The sequence below is a fragment of the Acipenser ruthenus genome, chromosome 28 (genome assembly GCF_902713425.1).
Source record: "Acipenser ruthenus chromosome 28, fAciRut3.2 maternal haplotype, whole genome shotgun sequence".
NCBI classification, from domain to species: Eukaryota; Metazoa; Chordata; class Actinopteri; order Acipenseriformes; family Acipenseridae; genus Acipenser; species Acipenser ruthenus.
In genome coordinates this window covers 13,799,654-13,815,573 of record NC_081216.1, presented here as the reverse complement: position 1 = coordinate 13,815,573, position 15,920 = coordinate 13,799,654, and the positions used below count along the sequence as shown (strand labels likewise).

At 40.7% G+C, this 15,920-nt stretch overlaps 1 protein-coding gene across 1 annotated transcript in view; it reads left to right on the top strand.

Annotated features, from left to right (window-relative positions):
• Nucleotides 1–15,562, top strand: part of LOC117434507 (1-aminocyclopropane-1-carboxylate synthase-like protein 1) — a 34,763-nt gene extending 19,201 nt beyond the window's left edge. Inside the window, exons 9-16 of the mRNA XM_059002775.1 lie at nt 2,721–2,798; nt 5,255–5,355; nt 6,084–6,173; nt 6,782–6,827; nt 9,482–9,623; nt 11,082–11,224; nt 11,989–12,142; nt 13,401–15,562. Of these exons, the coding sequence (XP_058858758.1) occupies nt 2,721–2,798; nt 5,255–5,355; nt 6,084–6,173; nt 6,782–6,827; nt 9,482–9,623; nt 11,082–11,224; nt 11,989–12,142; nt 13,401–13,807 (1,161 nt within the window). The 3' untranslated portion in view covers nt 13,808–15,562. The remainder of the gene's footprint in view (nt 1–2,720; nt 2,799–5,254; nt 5,356–6,083; nt 6,174–6,781; nt 6,828–9,481; nt 9,624–11,081; nt 11,225–11,988; nt 12,143–13,400) is intronic.
• Nucleotides 15,563–15,920: the final 358 nt, after the last annotated feature.

Here is a 15,920-nt window from a genome sequence, read left to right as displayed (position 1 = left end):
ATGGGTTATTAAACCATGTTATTAATGCGAGTGGGGAGTGTATGGAATGGGTTATTAAACCATGTTATTGATGCGAGTGGGGAGGCCATGGTATGGGTTATTAAACCATGTTATTGATGCGAGTGGGGAGTGTAAGGCATGGGTTATTAAACCATGTTATTGATGCGAGTGGGGAGTGTAAGGCATGGGTTATTAAACCATGTTATTAATGCGAGTAGGGAGTGTATGGAATTGGTTATTAAACCATGTTATTGATGCGAGTGGGGAGGCCATGGTATGGGTTATTAAACCATGTTATTGATGCGAGTGGGGAGTGTAAGGCATGGGTTATTAAACCATGTTATTAATGCGAGTAGGGAGTGTATGGAATTGGTTATTAAACCATGTTATTGATGCGAGTGGGGAGTGTATGGAATTGGTTATTAAACCATGTTATTGATGCGAGTTGGGCGGGCATGGCATGGGTTATTAAACCATGTTATTGATGCGAGTGGGGAGTGTATGGAATGGGTTATTAAACCATGTTATTGATGCGAGTGGGGAGTGTAAGGCATGGGTTATTAAACCATGTTATTGATGCGAGTGGGGAGTGTAAGGCATGGGTTATTAAACCATGTTATTGATGCGAGTGGGGAGGCCATGGTATGGGTTATTAAACCATGTTATTGATGCGAGTGGGGAGTGTATGGAATGGGTTATTAAACCATGTTATTAATGCGAGTGGGGAGTGTATGGAATGGGTTATTAAACCATGTTATTGATGCGAGTGGGGAGTGTATGGCATGGGTTATTAAACCATGTTATTGATGCGAGTGGGGAGTGTATGGCATGGGTTATTAAACCATGTTATTGATGCGAGTGGGGAGTGTAAGGCATGGGTTATTAAACCATGTTATTGATGCGAGTGGGGAGTGTAAGGCATGGGTTATTAAACCATGTTATTAATGCGAGTGGGGAGTGTATGGAATGGGTTATTAAACCATGTTATTGATGCGAGTGGGGAGGCCATGGTATGGGTTATTAAACCATGTTATTGATGCGAGTGGGGAGTGTAAGGCATGGGTTATTAAACCATGTTATTGATGCGAGTGGGGAGTGTATGGAATGGGTTATTAAACCATGTTATTGATGCGAGTGGGGAGTGTATGGCATGGGTTATTAAACCATGTTATTGATGCGAGTGGGGAGTGTAAGGCATGGGTTATTAAACCATGTTATTGATGCGAGTGGGGAGGCCATGGTATGGGTTATTAAACCATGTTATTGATGCGAGTGGGGAGTGTATGGAATGGGTTATTAAACCATGTTATTAATGCGAGTGGGGAGTGTATGGAATGGGTTATTAAACCATGTTATTAATGCGAGTGGGGAGTGTAAGGCATGGGTTATTAAACCATGTTATTGATGCGAGTGGGGAGGCCATGGTATGGGTTATTAAACCATGTTATTGATGCGAGTGGGGAGTGTATGGAATGGGTTATTAAACCATGTTATTGATTTTTTAAATATAGATTACCGGTAAGAGCCAGATCTGACCCTTATCCCAAATAAAGTTGAAAGCAATTAATCATTGCATACAATAACAAGAGCACCATGTTCATTTTTTGCAGTGGTTTTTGTGTTAGCGGGGTTTACAACAAAATATTAATACTGCTACTTCTACTTTTGATCAAAAAATGTCAAAGTCTAGGAATATCACTAAGTGTAATGTAAATATAACTAGTATGTGCTGAAATGTGTGAATGTGAAGCATGGGCAGACTCAGGACTGATCTGCTTTGTTTTAATTTCCTCATGAACATGCTGCAGACTGTGCAAAAGCATGTGACGAAATATCTGAATGAGGCAACCTGGCAGCTGTGGCACTTCACCTGCAATTTCATGTTTTTGGTTGTGAAACCAGAACATGTCACTTTTGTAGCTCTGAAGTAATTGCAGCTAACATAATAATTACTGTTCTCCTCCATGCACATCCTTTCATTATATAGGCCTCAAATGTGCAGTTTTGAAAGAAACACACGTTATATCAAACATTCATTTTAATTTATCTGGTACGACACTAGTTAAAGAAAACGTTGTTTTTAAGCCTTGCTTGAAGACTGCCTTGCACTTCCTGCGTCATTTTACCTGGAGGGTGAAATTGTACCCACCCCTTCACTGGCTTCTTTCCTGTCAATCACCAATCAGCTGCTTCCCCTATTGAGTGACATGCTTCAATCCAGTGTTTTGATCCAGAAGACATGGCTGGGGTAAAATGATCAAGGAAATAAAGCAGTAAAAGACTTCATGTAATGCAAGGCAAGCAAACAGAGAACTTAGTGCCGGATCTTTTAAAGTGCAAATACACGTTTGCTGTGACATTTGTTTCTTTAAAAACTGAAGCTAATGGAAAAGCAAATGTGAAAGACTTATGGAATTATTTTGTTAGCATAATTACTGGCTCCTAAATTGACAAAGAATTAAAACCGGATTTGACAAAGATTTGGGTACAACCAGTTACTAGGAACTGGACCAGCACTGATGAGCTGACTGGCCTCCTCTCGATCTTAAATTTTCCTATGTTTTCAAAAACTCTAGCCAGATTTTTATTTGAATCAGTATGACTTTCTGGTATTCATATCATGCTCCATGTAGACACGTATTCCAAAGTGGCACTCTCTGGAACCCAGCGCTGCTTCTGGTACAAGATGTTATTCTGTTTGCTGGTTTCTCTGTTCCCAGATGAGTGGCAGTGATGAGCGCCCCTTTCAGCTGACTGTAGAGAAGCTGGAGAAAGGTCTGGAGGATGCTAAACAGGAGGTAAGTCACAAAAAATGTGTTACTTCCTGTCTCTGTTGTAGTCAGGGTTCCTTCCTGTCTCTGTTGTAGTCAGGGTTCCATCCTGTCTCTGTTGAAGTCAGGGTTCCTTCCTGTCTCTGTTGCAGTCACGGTTCCTTCCTGTCTCTGTTGTAGTCAGGGTTCCATCCTGTCTTTGTTGCAGTCAGGGTTCCTTCCTGTCTCTGTTGCAGTCAGGGTTACTTCCTGTCTCTGTTGCAGTCAGGGTTCCTTCCTGTCTCTGTTGCAGTCAGGGTTCCTTCCTGTCTCTGTTGTAGTCAGGGTTCCTTCCTGTCTCTGTTGCAGTCACGGTTCCTTCCTGTCTGTGTTGCAGTCAGGGTTCCTTCCTGTCTCTGTTGCAATCAGGGTTCCTTCCTGTCTCTGTTGAAGTCAGGGTTCCTTCCTGTCTCTGTTGTAGTCAGGGTTCCATCCTGTCTCTGTTGAAGTCAGGGTTCCTTCCTGTCTCTGTTGCAGTCAGGGTTCCTTCCTGTCTCTGTTGCAGTCAGGGTTCCTTCCTGTCTCTGTTGTAGTCAGGGTTCCATCCTGTCTCTGTTGAAGTCAGGGTTCCTTCCTGTCTCTGTTGCAGTCACGGTTCCTTCCTGTCTCTGTTGTAGTCAGGGTTCCATCCTGTCTTTGTTGCAGTCAGGGTTCCTTCCTGTCTCTGTTGCAGTCAGGGTTACTTCCTGTCTCTGTTGCAGTCAGGGTTCCTTCCTGTCTCTGTTGCAGTCAGGGTTCCTTCCTGTCTCTGTTGTAGTCAGGGTTCCTTCCTGTCTCTGTTGCAGTCACGGTTCCTTCCTGTCTGTGTTGCAGTCAGGGTTCCTTCCTGTCTCTGTTGCAATCAGGGTTCCTTCCTGTCTCTGTTGAAGTCAGGGTTCCTTCCTGTCTCTGTTGTAGTCAGGGTTCCATCCTGTCTCTGTTGAAGTCAGGGTTCCTTCCTGTCTCTGTTGCAGTCAGGGTTCCTTCCTGTCTCTGTTGCAGTCAGGGTTCCTTCCTGTCTCTGTTGTAGTCAGGGTTCCATCCTGTCTCTGTTGAAGTCAGGGTTCCTTCCTGTCTCTGTTGCAGTCACGGTTCCTTCCTGTCTGTGTTGCAGTCAGGGTTCCTTCCTGTCTCTGTTGCAATCAGGGTTCCATCCTGTCTCTGTTGAAGTCAGGGTTCCTTCCTGTCTCTGTTGTAGTCAGGGTTCCATCCTGTCTCTGTTGAAGTCAGGGTTCCTTCCTGTCTCTGTTGTAGTCAGGGTTCCATCCTGTCTCTGTTGAAGTCAGGGTTCCTTCCTGTCTCTGTTGCAGTCACGGTTCCTTCCTGTCTGTGTTGCAGTCAGGGTTCCTTCCTGTCTCTGTTGCAATCAGGGTTCCTTCCTGTCTCTGTTGAAGTCAGGGTTCCTTCCTGTCTCTGTTGTAGTCAGGGTTCCATCCTGTCTCTGTTGAAGTCAGGGTTCCTTCCTGTCTCTGCTGCAGTCAGGGTTCCTTCCTGTCTCTGTTGCAGTCAGGGTTCCTTCCTGTCTCTGTTGCAGTCAGGGTTCCTTCCTGTCTCTGTTGCAGTCAGGGTTCCTTCCTGTCTCTGTTGCAATCAGGGTTCCATCCTGTCTCTGTTGCAGTCAGGGTTCCTTCCTGTCTCTGTTGAAGTCAGGGTTCCTTCCTGTCTCTGTTGCAGTCAGGGTTCCTTCCTGTCTCTGTTGCAGTCAGGGTTCCTTCCTGTCTCTGTTGCAGTCAGGGTTCCTTCCTGTCTCTGTTGTTTTTAACTGTATCAATCAAGTTCCAACTGCTGCCTCTTATCTATACTTTAAAATAAACATTTCAACTTGCATGTAAATTATTACGCAAGGAAATAATTTAATTTATCATCACAGCTTATCATGTGGTGAAAAAGAAATGACAGCTGTATCTATATTTCTTATCTGTGAAATACATGTAAATGTCACTATCTGTGGTTTCTAATAGAGTTTATTCTTTAGAAAATATTAATAAAAACAAAACAAAAAAAAGACATCCTTTAAATCGGGGGTCTCCACCCCTGGTCCTGGAGAGTCCCAGTCCTGCAGGTTTTGTAGGTGACTTTACGTCATCAATGACTAAAGATTGGGAACACATGTTAATCTGGACTAATTAGTCAATCATTTGTTCAATTAAGTACTAAGAGCTCGGTTGAAATGGAAACCAGACCCTGTAGCTCTCCAGGATCAGGGTTGGAGACCCCTGCTTTAAAATGAACACGTCTGTGAATATCAATAAATGGTGCACTATTTCACTGAATAGTATTACATATTATAAATGACATTGTAAACTGGTGCAGTGTGCTGACCTCTGTGCTGGGTCATCATATACCTGCAGTACTGCTAATCCAGGTGTGATGAAACTTGGTTAGGACATTGTGTAGCACCTATAGAGCATATAAGAATATGGCGAGGTGAGCACTTCTGTCACTTCTCTTCCTGCTCACTGCAGGGCATCTCCGTCCGGGTCATGATTCTCATCAACCCCCACAATCCTCTGGGAGAGATCTACACACCCACAGAGATGAAAGAATTCCTTGAATTTGCAAAGAGGTGAGTCATGTAACTTTCAAAAGTTATTACATCATTTGAATTCCTTTAAATTCAGGAGAGACCTCGATTGAGTTACAACAAAACAGGAAACACATATGCAAGTAGTTCTAGTCTCTGTTGCACTTTGTTACACACATTTTTCCTGCCCTTGTTTTTTCTTTACTTTTTATCTACTTACGCTGTCTTTGGGATAAAAATAGCCCCAGCCAGTGACCATGAAACTAGGTCTAGACAAACCTTTCAGCAAAATTGTGATCGTTTACTTTGGTTATCAAATTATAACAAAGCAATTTGCTGGATTTCTTATACATAATTTATAATGTGTGTGTACTCATTTCTGCATGCTTAATTCAGCTCACACTAAATTTCTTGAACTGTTCATTTTCTGAAGGGAATTAAACATTTAAATGCCTGTAAGCGGGCCTGGTTAGCATGTGCTGAAATGTACCTTTTATTCCTTTCAGAAAATGTGCCTTTGCCTTCTCAGACCTTTCAGAACAGGGGCCTTTTTTTTTTTTTATCCGTTCCTATCATGTCAACATCAAACAGAATGTATTTATAAATGGCTGAATTTTATGTGCATATCTCCACAGATAAGAACTCTTCCATGTTTATTAAAATGTATTCCAGTACCTTTGGAGACCTTGTGGCTGTTTCTACTGAACAAGCTCCAGCTGCCTCCCTCTCTCAGCTTTCTGAGCACCTGATTATCTCTCTGTGCGTTTCAGACATGAACTCCATGCCATCGTGGACGAGGTCTACATGCTGTCTGTGTTTGACGAGTCTGCCACCTTTCACAGTGTCCTCAGCTTCAACAAGTAAGTACAGCTCTGTCAGCTGCCACTGCGCCTGGACTGTCTTCCTTTTAAATTGCTAACAGCTGAGCCCCCCCCTAGTGGTCATGTACCGCACTGCAGTCCAAGATATGTGTGTACCTTATGTTGTCAATGTACAGCAGTATTGTATATATGGATGTAGGATATTACAGGTCAGATACAATGCTTCCTATGCTAATGCTGCAGTGAAACTTACTAAAAGAAACCTAATAAATTCAATGACAAATGTTTTAACTATTTTGTTAAAAGAAAAATGTGTTAGGCAGAGTACAGTATGTATTCATACCATCTTTAAAAAAGCATATTCTTCATTCAGGAACCTGTTAGTGAACTGCAATGAGTTATGCTTTTGTTCTTGTTTCCTGATACAGATGATACAAGCCTCTATTATGATATGATATATATAATTTAAAAACAAACCAGAATTAATTCAAAATATAATATAAAAAAGGCTAAATATATCTTTCTAAAGAAAGAGTATTTAGAGTGTCTGTCCCAGTTCAGGGGTCTGTTCTCTTCACAAAGTTAATCAGTTTTGTGTAACATGGCAATTAAAGCTTTGCCATTGACTTGTTGCTGCTTGTTTGCAGGATTCCAGACCCGCAGAGAACGCATGTGATGTGGGGAATCAGTAAGGTATGTGGATCCCACATGTTTGGACAGGCGAAGGGGGCTCAGGCCCCCTGCGTTCACAAGCTTCCAAACACTGCAGAATGGGAGGCAGTGTGGCAAAGTGGTTCTAGTCAAGAGACAGGGATCCAAACTAAATTTAAACATGGATAAGAGAGCATGTCATTCACAGTAGGATCTAATTATTTATGTAATATTTTTGACATCCAAAAATAATGAACCACTTTTACAAATGGAATGAAACTTGGTCAGAACATTCCTCAACATAATATTATTATTTGTTTATTTTAGCAGATGCCTTTATCCAAGGCGACTTACAGAGACTAGGGTGTGTGAACAATGCATCAGCTGCAGATTCACTTACAATTACATCTCACCCGAAAAAAGGAGCACAAGGAGGTTAAGTGACTTGCTCAGGGTCACACAATGAGTCAGTGAGTGATCCGGGATTTGGACCGGGGACCTCCAGGTTACAAGCCCTTTTCTTTAACCACCAGACCACACAGCTTCCTAACACTAGTAAATCTTATCCAATATGTATTACAATCACTTTGTAGATCTCCCATTTCCTATATGAAAGTCACACATTGTTAAACGTGTGTTTTGATTTTTAATGGTATTTTATCATAGCATTTGTAAACAATAAAACTCTCACTCTTTTCCATGCTGCACTTCCTTGAAGGAATGCATCCAACACTTGTGCTTCTGGGAGTTTGAGTCCTTATAGGAAAGACTATTCAGAATACTTTTTTTTAGGCAATGACTCCTCCAAAGTGTATAAATATAAAAAAATGAACATTACATGTTTTCCATTTATTTTATTCAAAGTAACTCCAATCTCCCAGAAGCCAGATGCATTGGCTCACCATGCGTACCAATCACTCACGCGTTTTCAGTGTCGAATTCACACTGGAGGTGTAGCTTTGATTTACAGGTAGTGAACAAAAAAATGGAAACACCTGGGTACACCTGGGACACCAAGTATATTGAAAGCAAGGGATTCCACACAGGTGTGGCTGATGCTTTAATTAAGCAAATAACATCCCAGCATGCTTAGGGTCATGTATAAAAATGCTGGACAGGCCTAGTTGCCTAAATTATGGCTAGCATGGCTGCAAGAGGAGACCTCAGTGACTTTGAAAGAGGGGTGATTGTTGGGGCGCGTTTGGCAGGAGCTTCAGTGACCAAGACAGCTCAACTTGCTGATGTTTCACGAGCAACGGTGTCTAAGATGATGTCGGCATGGATCTCCGAAGGAAAGACATCATCAGAAAAAGGCAACAGTGGGCGGAAGCGCATACTCCAGGATCGTGATATCTGTGCATTAATTCAAAGTGCAAGACAAAACAGGTTAGCAAATGCAGATCAATTGATTGCAAATTTCAACCAGGGGCGCGAGCAGCCAGTTTCATCAAAAACGGTCCGCCAAGAACTCCACAGAGCAGGATACCATAGTGGCCCAACGTCCTATGAAGTGACTTTACATTGGTGTTTCCATTCTTTTGTTCACTACCTGTATCTGCAATGAGTGTTCCATTGTTCTTCACGCACAGCTTTAAATAACTCAATTCACCTGTATCATATAGAGAAATCGAAGACCTACAAACAATGGCAATATACAGTTATTATTATTATTTATATCCAGGCGACTTACAATTGTTACAAGATATCACATTATTTTTACGTACAATTACCAATTTATACAGTTGGGTTTTTACTGGAGCAATATAGGTAACGTACTTTGCTCAAGGGTCACAAGTTTACATACCCCAATGGAAATTTAGAATTTCTTGAAATGTCCCGAAAACAATTAATTATAGGAAAAATCTTTTGTAGCAAAAGTTTTGCTTTTGTAGATGAGGAAAAAAGTTACAAGAAATACATGTCTACAGTTCTTTATTTCAGTATTTTTTTTGGAACACTCCAAAAGTGTTCATTTAAAAGTATTCATACCGTGACAAGAAAAACGAAATGAATAGCTAGTTGAGGCACCTTTTAGTAATAATAACCTCTTTTAAATGATTAGGATATTTGTCAGTGAGCTTTTGGCATGATTCTTTAGTGATTTTTGACCATTTTTCAACACAAAATTGTTCAATTTCATTCAAAACAGCAATCATCCTATGCCTAATCCTTTTATACTCTCTAAGAATGTTCACCTACAATCCAGCATTTACTAGACTTTTCTAGAACTGGGTTCTGCATTTTGAAATTTCTAGCACCTTGTAGACAATACAGTCATAGCATCAAAGGGTATACCCATACTTTTGAATTACATTTTTTGAGTTTTGCAAAAAAATTGCTGAAATAAATAATTGTAGACATCTATTTCTTGTAACTTTTTTTCCTCATCGACAAAAGCAAAACTTTTGCTACAAAAGATTTTCCTTAAAATTCATTGTTTTCGTGAAATTTCTAGAAATGATACATTTCCATTAGGATATGTAAACTTTTGACTACAAGTGCATATTAGGTCTGATTTCTTGGAAGGTACTTTCAGTAACATTGTGTGGAGGAAAGCTGTCTGTGTGTCACACTTACGTTTTGAAAGCTCTAAAGTCAGTTAATAGCATTCCACACTTCTACAAGGTTTCCATATAAAGTACTGTAATGACATGGTCGTTTCAAGGATCTCTCATTGCAGCTCTTTGTTCTTGTAGGATTTTGCTGCCTCTGGGCTGCGTGTTGGCACTCTGTACTCGGAGAACAAGCATGTCATCGATGCACTGGGACAGATGGCCTACTTCCACGGGGTCCCTGGGACAACACAGCACCAAGTGGCCCATCTGCTTCAAGACAGAGGTATTGAGACCCAGCCTGAATGCTGACACAGAACCTCCAGTGTGTGCGGCTTTATTGCATAGTGTGGGCTCTTACTACTATAAAGACACTACTGCAGGCAACCAGAACTGAACATCAGCTTTTGAACCTTAACAACGACTTGAAACACAAACAAACACAATATCTGAGTACAGGCCAAGCTCCCATTTGCCCCATAATTCCATGACATTAGTGCAGAACACCCATGACTGCTGACTACAGAATGTTCAAGGGAGAGCAACTGAGATCTAAGAACTACCGAGAATGATGCAACACAGTATCACAGTAAGGTAAAGGGACAGTAAAAAATACATTTAAATAAAGTGAAAATGTAACTTGAAGCTACATTAAATTCACCATTGCTGTAATCTGTAACGATACAGTAACTTATTTTATATTTGATTTGATTTCAAATGTGTGCTATAAACATACACATTATAACAACAACATCTGTAGTTTAAGAAACACTGCAGTACTTACAGTTCACTCTATACATAAAGTGCTCTAATGTCTTACTGTTTCTGTCTCTCTTCAAACAGTTATCTGTGGTGCCAGCATAACCCAGCTGATCAATGTAACAGGCTCCAGTGCTGATCACTGTAACAGGGTCCAGTGTGTGCTGGATTTAGTTGGGCATGTCCTGTGCATAATCCATCTGATCACTGTAACAGGCTCCAGTGCAGATCACTGTAACTGGCTCCAGTGTGGATCACTGTAACAGGCTCCAATGTGGATCACTGTAACAGGCTCCAGTGTGTGCTGGATTTAGTTGGGCATGTCCTGTGCACCCTGGTAGTTCGGCGATGCAATGCTCTCCTACGTCCCTGACAGGAGATAGACATTCGAGCAGAACAAACAGCTGCCTGTAAGGAACTGTTTTCAATGCTTTGTCATAATTGCTTCCTGTCTCTTTCATAGTTAGGAAATACAGTAAAAAATAATGTAAGGGAATAAAACATACTGTACATTGAGATCACAGATTTACTAAACACACAATAGAAAGATTGTGGTTATCACGTCTGATTTTAAGTATCGCTTTAAAAGTTCCCCACAGTAAAAGCATAGCAAGGTGTGATAAAGCACAGTCAAAGCATAGGTAAGCATTGTAAAGCCCATAGAGGAATGGTAAAACACACTGAAACAAACATGGGAAACCATGGCAAACTTAAAGAAAATGCATAGTATAACCATGCGAAAACTGCACAGTTCCCAGGGTAAACTTTTCGAAGGGTGTATGCCCTTGGGATTCAAGCTACAGGACACAGGTTCAGAAGAATTGATTCCTCTGAACCCCATTGAGTCTGACATGTAAACTTTGTTTACGGATTCAAAACTATCAATTATAAAAGCATTGATTCCTTGTGCACGACTACGTAGTTTTGTTATTAATAATCCAGCTTTCATGTGAGAGGAGACCTGAGTGATCTTTTCCCCACACAGACTGGATCAACCAGATGTACCTGCAGACGAACCGGGCCCGCTTAAAGGCATCGCTTCAGTACATAACCAGCGAGCTGAACTCGCTCAATATCCCGTACCTCGACCGGCCGGCTGGGTTCTACATCTGGGCAGATTTCAGAAAGGTAACCGCAAGCCTCTTCAGTGAGGGGGATACAGAGAAGGCACTGCTCCGTGATTGGAGAGATTTTATTTTATTGTATTTATGTGCTTTGACTTTCGGAGAGAATGTGCCCTTCAGAGTGTCTTTATCAGGAGCAATGTTGTTGCTTTTAGAAACCAGTAATATGACTTTCTACTTCCCCATAACAAACCATTCTCGGATGCCAGCCACACTTTTCTTTTTACATAGATTTATACCTATTACTAGTACAATATATGTGTTTTGCTATTTTTGGATGTGTGTTATTGAGAAATATAAAATTCATGGTCCGAACTAAGTGCTATGATTGGTTGTTTGTGATCACATGACCGTGCTGTAATTTTAGCACTGCCTCTTGGGCCAGAACTTTTTTTGCCTCATCACATTCTTAAAATTGAACTGCATAAAATTCAAAATGCGTTTGAGTTTGAAACAACCATATTATAAGATTAATTTAAATAAATAATATTTTTATGAACCTAAAAAATAAAGGTTACACTTTAAAATGAAGTGTCAGTAATTCTAATATAATTATGTATGATGAAATCTAATTATTAACTATTGTAAATGCAGTAGTAAATCATGCACTTCCTAATATGTAATTAGATTTGAATTACAGACACCTAAAATGTTACCAAAATTATAAAAAAAAGATGTCATTCATTGGTGCCACCATAAATAATGACCTTTGCCCTGTACCCAGTATTCAGTCCGGTAAACCAGGAGTTTTACTGTCCTGTGCTTCAGTTCCTCAGGGAAGAAACATTTGAGGAGGAGATCGCTCTCTGGCGCCAGTTTCTCAACAACAAGGTCCTGCTCAGCTGTGGTAAAGCGTTTGAGTGCAGCAAGCCAGGATGGTTCCGAATCATCTTCACCGACAAGATCTACCGGCTGCAGTTAGGTGAGTGTCTGCTGACTCCACACAGTCAGGATACAGTATCGCAACACAATCCAAACATGCATGTGATGGAGCCACTGCACTACTTCTGTATGTTTAAGAAGATGCAGTGTTCTGGGATATTCTACTCAAATTCCAGAAGGTCTGATGAACCCAAAATCTCTTTTGTTTCAGGTTTGTTGTTCTATTGCAAAAATATATGAAAAATCACTGATTTATAAAAATAATGGTGATTTTGGCAAGTGGTAAAATAAGCCCTGACATTGCTACAATTAGCAAACACAATGAATAGGCTTTGCCATTCTGCAGTAAACCTGTCCCCAAAAATGACTTTGACCACTACATCTTCTAGGACAAAACTATTACACTGTCTCGACGTGCCTTTTTACAGTAATGCTTTCAAATCTGTGTTGTTAATGTTTGGGGCAGATGTATTCCAGAGTCAACCCTTATTAGGTACAGTGACTCAAAGTATTCAGCCACTCCTGCTGGTTAACAGTGACATGGGGTAGAAGACATCCCACATCAACTAGCAAAGCTACTGGCTGCTTTCTTGCTCTGGGTTACTTATGCTTAGAGTTGCAGACTCCTGAAGCCTAGGGTCTCATATGTGAACATTCAATAATTGGAAGTGCAAAATCAGACCCTACTGTGTGTCTTGAAACTTACACTAGCCCTACACCAAGTCCTGGGTTTAAGAACTAATCTGAATTAAATATATATAGATATAAAGAAGTTTTTAAATCATATGCTGAAAGTAAATTCATTAGTGAATTTAAAAAAAAGTGTCACTGGAAAGAATCAAAACCTCCCAGTGTTGCAGAATGGTATATTCATAAGACATGGTAGAAATGTGTTTTTGAAATGAGTAGGAGCCAGGAGTTTGATGTTAAGTAAAGTGTTCCTGCCTTACAGCTACACGGGCAACTACTGTTAGTAAATCTGCAGACTGTGTCTTTATGCTGTGATGAGAAGCACGATCAGTTCAGACTCGGAGCAGATTTACCAGGAGCCTGATTGTTCAAACTCCTGGGGCCTGGTCATTTCAGTAATATACGTGAACAAGGAAAGTTCTGAAACCCAGGACTGGCTGCAGGGTTAGAGTGAATATACAGCCCTGCTACTATTCTGCCTTCATACAGTACAGATGTTAGTAAATGCCAGTTCATGTGGAGATATTCATATGGAAACTCTTTATTGCGTTAACCCCCTAATCAGAACCCCTGTTCTCTTATAAATCACTGTTTCTATGTCTGTCTAGGAATGCAGAGGCTAAAGGAAGTTCTGGATGATCGGAATCTAGATAACCAATTAGACGGCCTGAAGAAATCGAGCCAATCAGAGGAAAAAACGAAGCCCAGTCCATCAGAAGACAAAAAGAAGCCTAGCCAATCTGAAGAGAGGAGAAGTCTTGGCAAATCAGAGGACAAGAAAACTGCTGTGCATTCAGGCCCTGATCACGCACTTGACTGCAGCAACGATGATATTGTGGAAGACGCCCTCCAATCAGCGCCCTCCGCTGGAGGACTGGACAGCCTCATTGGTGTTCTCAGGAAGCAGATCCGCTCCTCCGATTGGCTAGAAAGGAACACCCCAGAATTGTTTGCGCATGAGAACCCAGAAGTGTTTGAGGTGTTTAACAAACTCACTGAAAGGTCAAAAGAATGAAATAAAAAGGAAAGGGCGATTTTTTTATATACTCTGGAACAGACACATATTATTAAGATTGTATTACAGAATTATAGCTTTACATACAATGTTACTGGTTTTCAGTTATAAACAGTACAATTAAAAACACCATCTAATGGCAAAATGTTTGAAGATTTTATTTTTATTTCTTTTTTAAATTTGCAATCGGCAATTGTTTTTTTTTACCCCGTTTTCTCCCCAATTTGAAATGCCCAATTTTAAGCATGGCTCACTGCTGCAACCCATGCGCTGACTCTTGTCATCAGCCATCCACTTCTTTTCACTCTGCAGGCCTGCTGTGCAGCTACCTCAGAGCTACAGCATCGGAGGACCACGCAGCTCTGGGATGCTTGCAGGCAGGCCCGCAGGCACCTGGCCAGTCTACAGGGGTTGCTGGTGCGCAGTGAGCTGAGGACACCCTGGCCGACCTAAGCCCTCCCCACACCGGGCGGCGCTCGGCCAATTGTGTGCCTCCCCCTGGGAACTCCCATCCACGGCTGGCAGTGGAATGGCCTAGACCCATATATATAGCAAATATGAACATTCGGGGCATAAACAAAATATGTCATGAAACATCGTGACACACTGTACAGTATTTCTTGTCATGACATCCTTTATAAACATAATTTCAACTGGTTTTCTGTTTTTGTTTTTTTACACTTTCTTGGCCATGAACCCTGTATTTTTTATTTTTTGTATTTGTTACATGAGTCGGATCACCCCGTTGCAAGAAAGTGCATTGATCTGGAAAATTTATATTGGAAAATACAAAATGATTGAGTTGTTTCTGTTTTGCATTATTCTTTTTGAAATACTAGCAAGCATGGCTGTGTGTGTTTTAGACAGCAGCACTGACAACAGCATGGAAAAGGGTTGAGCTGTGAATTTACTCTTCTCTGTGTGTAAGCTGTGATAAGTTGCTGGGGAAAAAACTAAATTAGTTTTTCTCAATAGATGGAGAAGTAAAGAATAAACACAGCTGTGCTTTGTTTAACAATGCTTTTAAAATACTCTGCTTTGTTCGGTACCAGTTTTCTTTCTGGAATGTACATTTTTAATCCTTTTTGGGTAACTTTTTTGTTTACGTGGATCCATCTAGTTGATTTAAACTCTCAAAATCATAGATTCAGAGTTAAAACTTCCATAAGAACATTTAAAAATGTGAGGAGGCCATTCAGCACATCTATGCTCGTCCAGTTACTGGTAGCTGATTGATCTCAACACTGTCAAGATGGCTCCTAAAAAGGATCAAAGTGATTCTGCCTCAACAGCATGGTTAGGTAACCCATTCCATACCCTCACCACTATCTCACAAGAGAGTAGAAAGATTGGGCTGTGCTCTTCACCTGTACACTAAGGGCATTGACCAAAATGTTTGTCTACAGTAGGATCCTTTTAAGTTTTACCAAGGTTTAATGTGAAACTGATAAAACACATGTTTACAAAGCTGAAAATTAAAAAAAAAAAATGAAATCTTGTATCCCTTTGTCAATATAAACATGGTTTGTCCTGTCCTCAAACACCAAGTGTTTGCTAGTGTTCTTACCACTAATGGAAATGAGCAGGGGCTTCCTTCAAGTGCTCTCCCTCAATCTGTACCCCTCTATACTGTAACAGAGCCTCCAACTCTCTCTCAATCTGTACCCCTCTATACTGTAACAGAGCCCCCGACTCTCCCTAAATCTGTACCCCTCTAATCAATGTAGCAAATAGCACACCCACTCAGCTCTCTCTCCTCTATATCAATGGCTCTACTTGGTCTGACAAGGGTAAATAATGTTTATTAAGGAATATTACATCCAAAAATAAAGCAAGTAAGCCAGTATGATATTTTATTGGAAGCGTACAAGTCTGCTTTTCTGACTTCCTGTTTTGTGTGGCAAAGAAAAGAAACTGCATTCTCATCAAGAATCTGCATAAAACTGTTAGCATCTTCTTTTGTGACGGTTTTGTGAAATCTCGGTACCTGAGTTGTTGTTATTGGTTCACAGAACGATTACATAATCAAACACACTGTTAAGGGCTTGTCTAGGACTGATTACATTACATACATGGTGGACACAAATCGCCACATTTTTATTATATAATATTT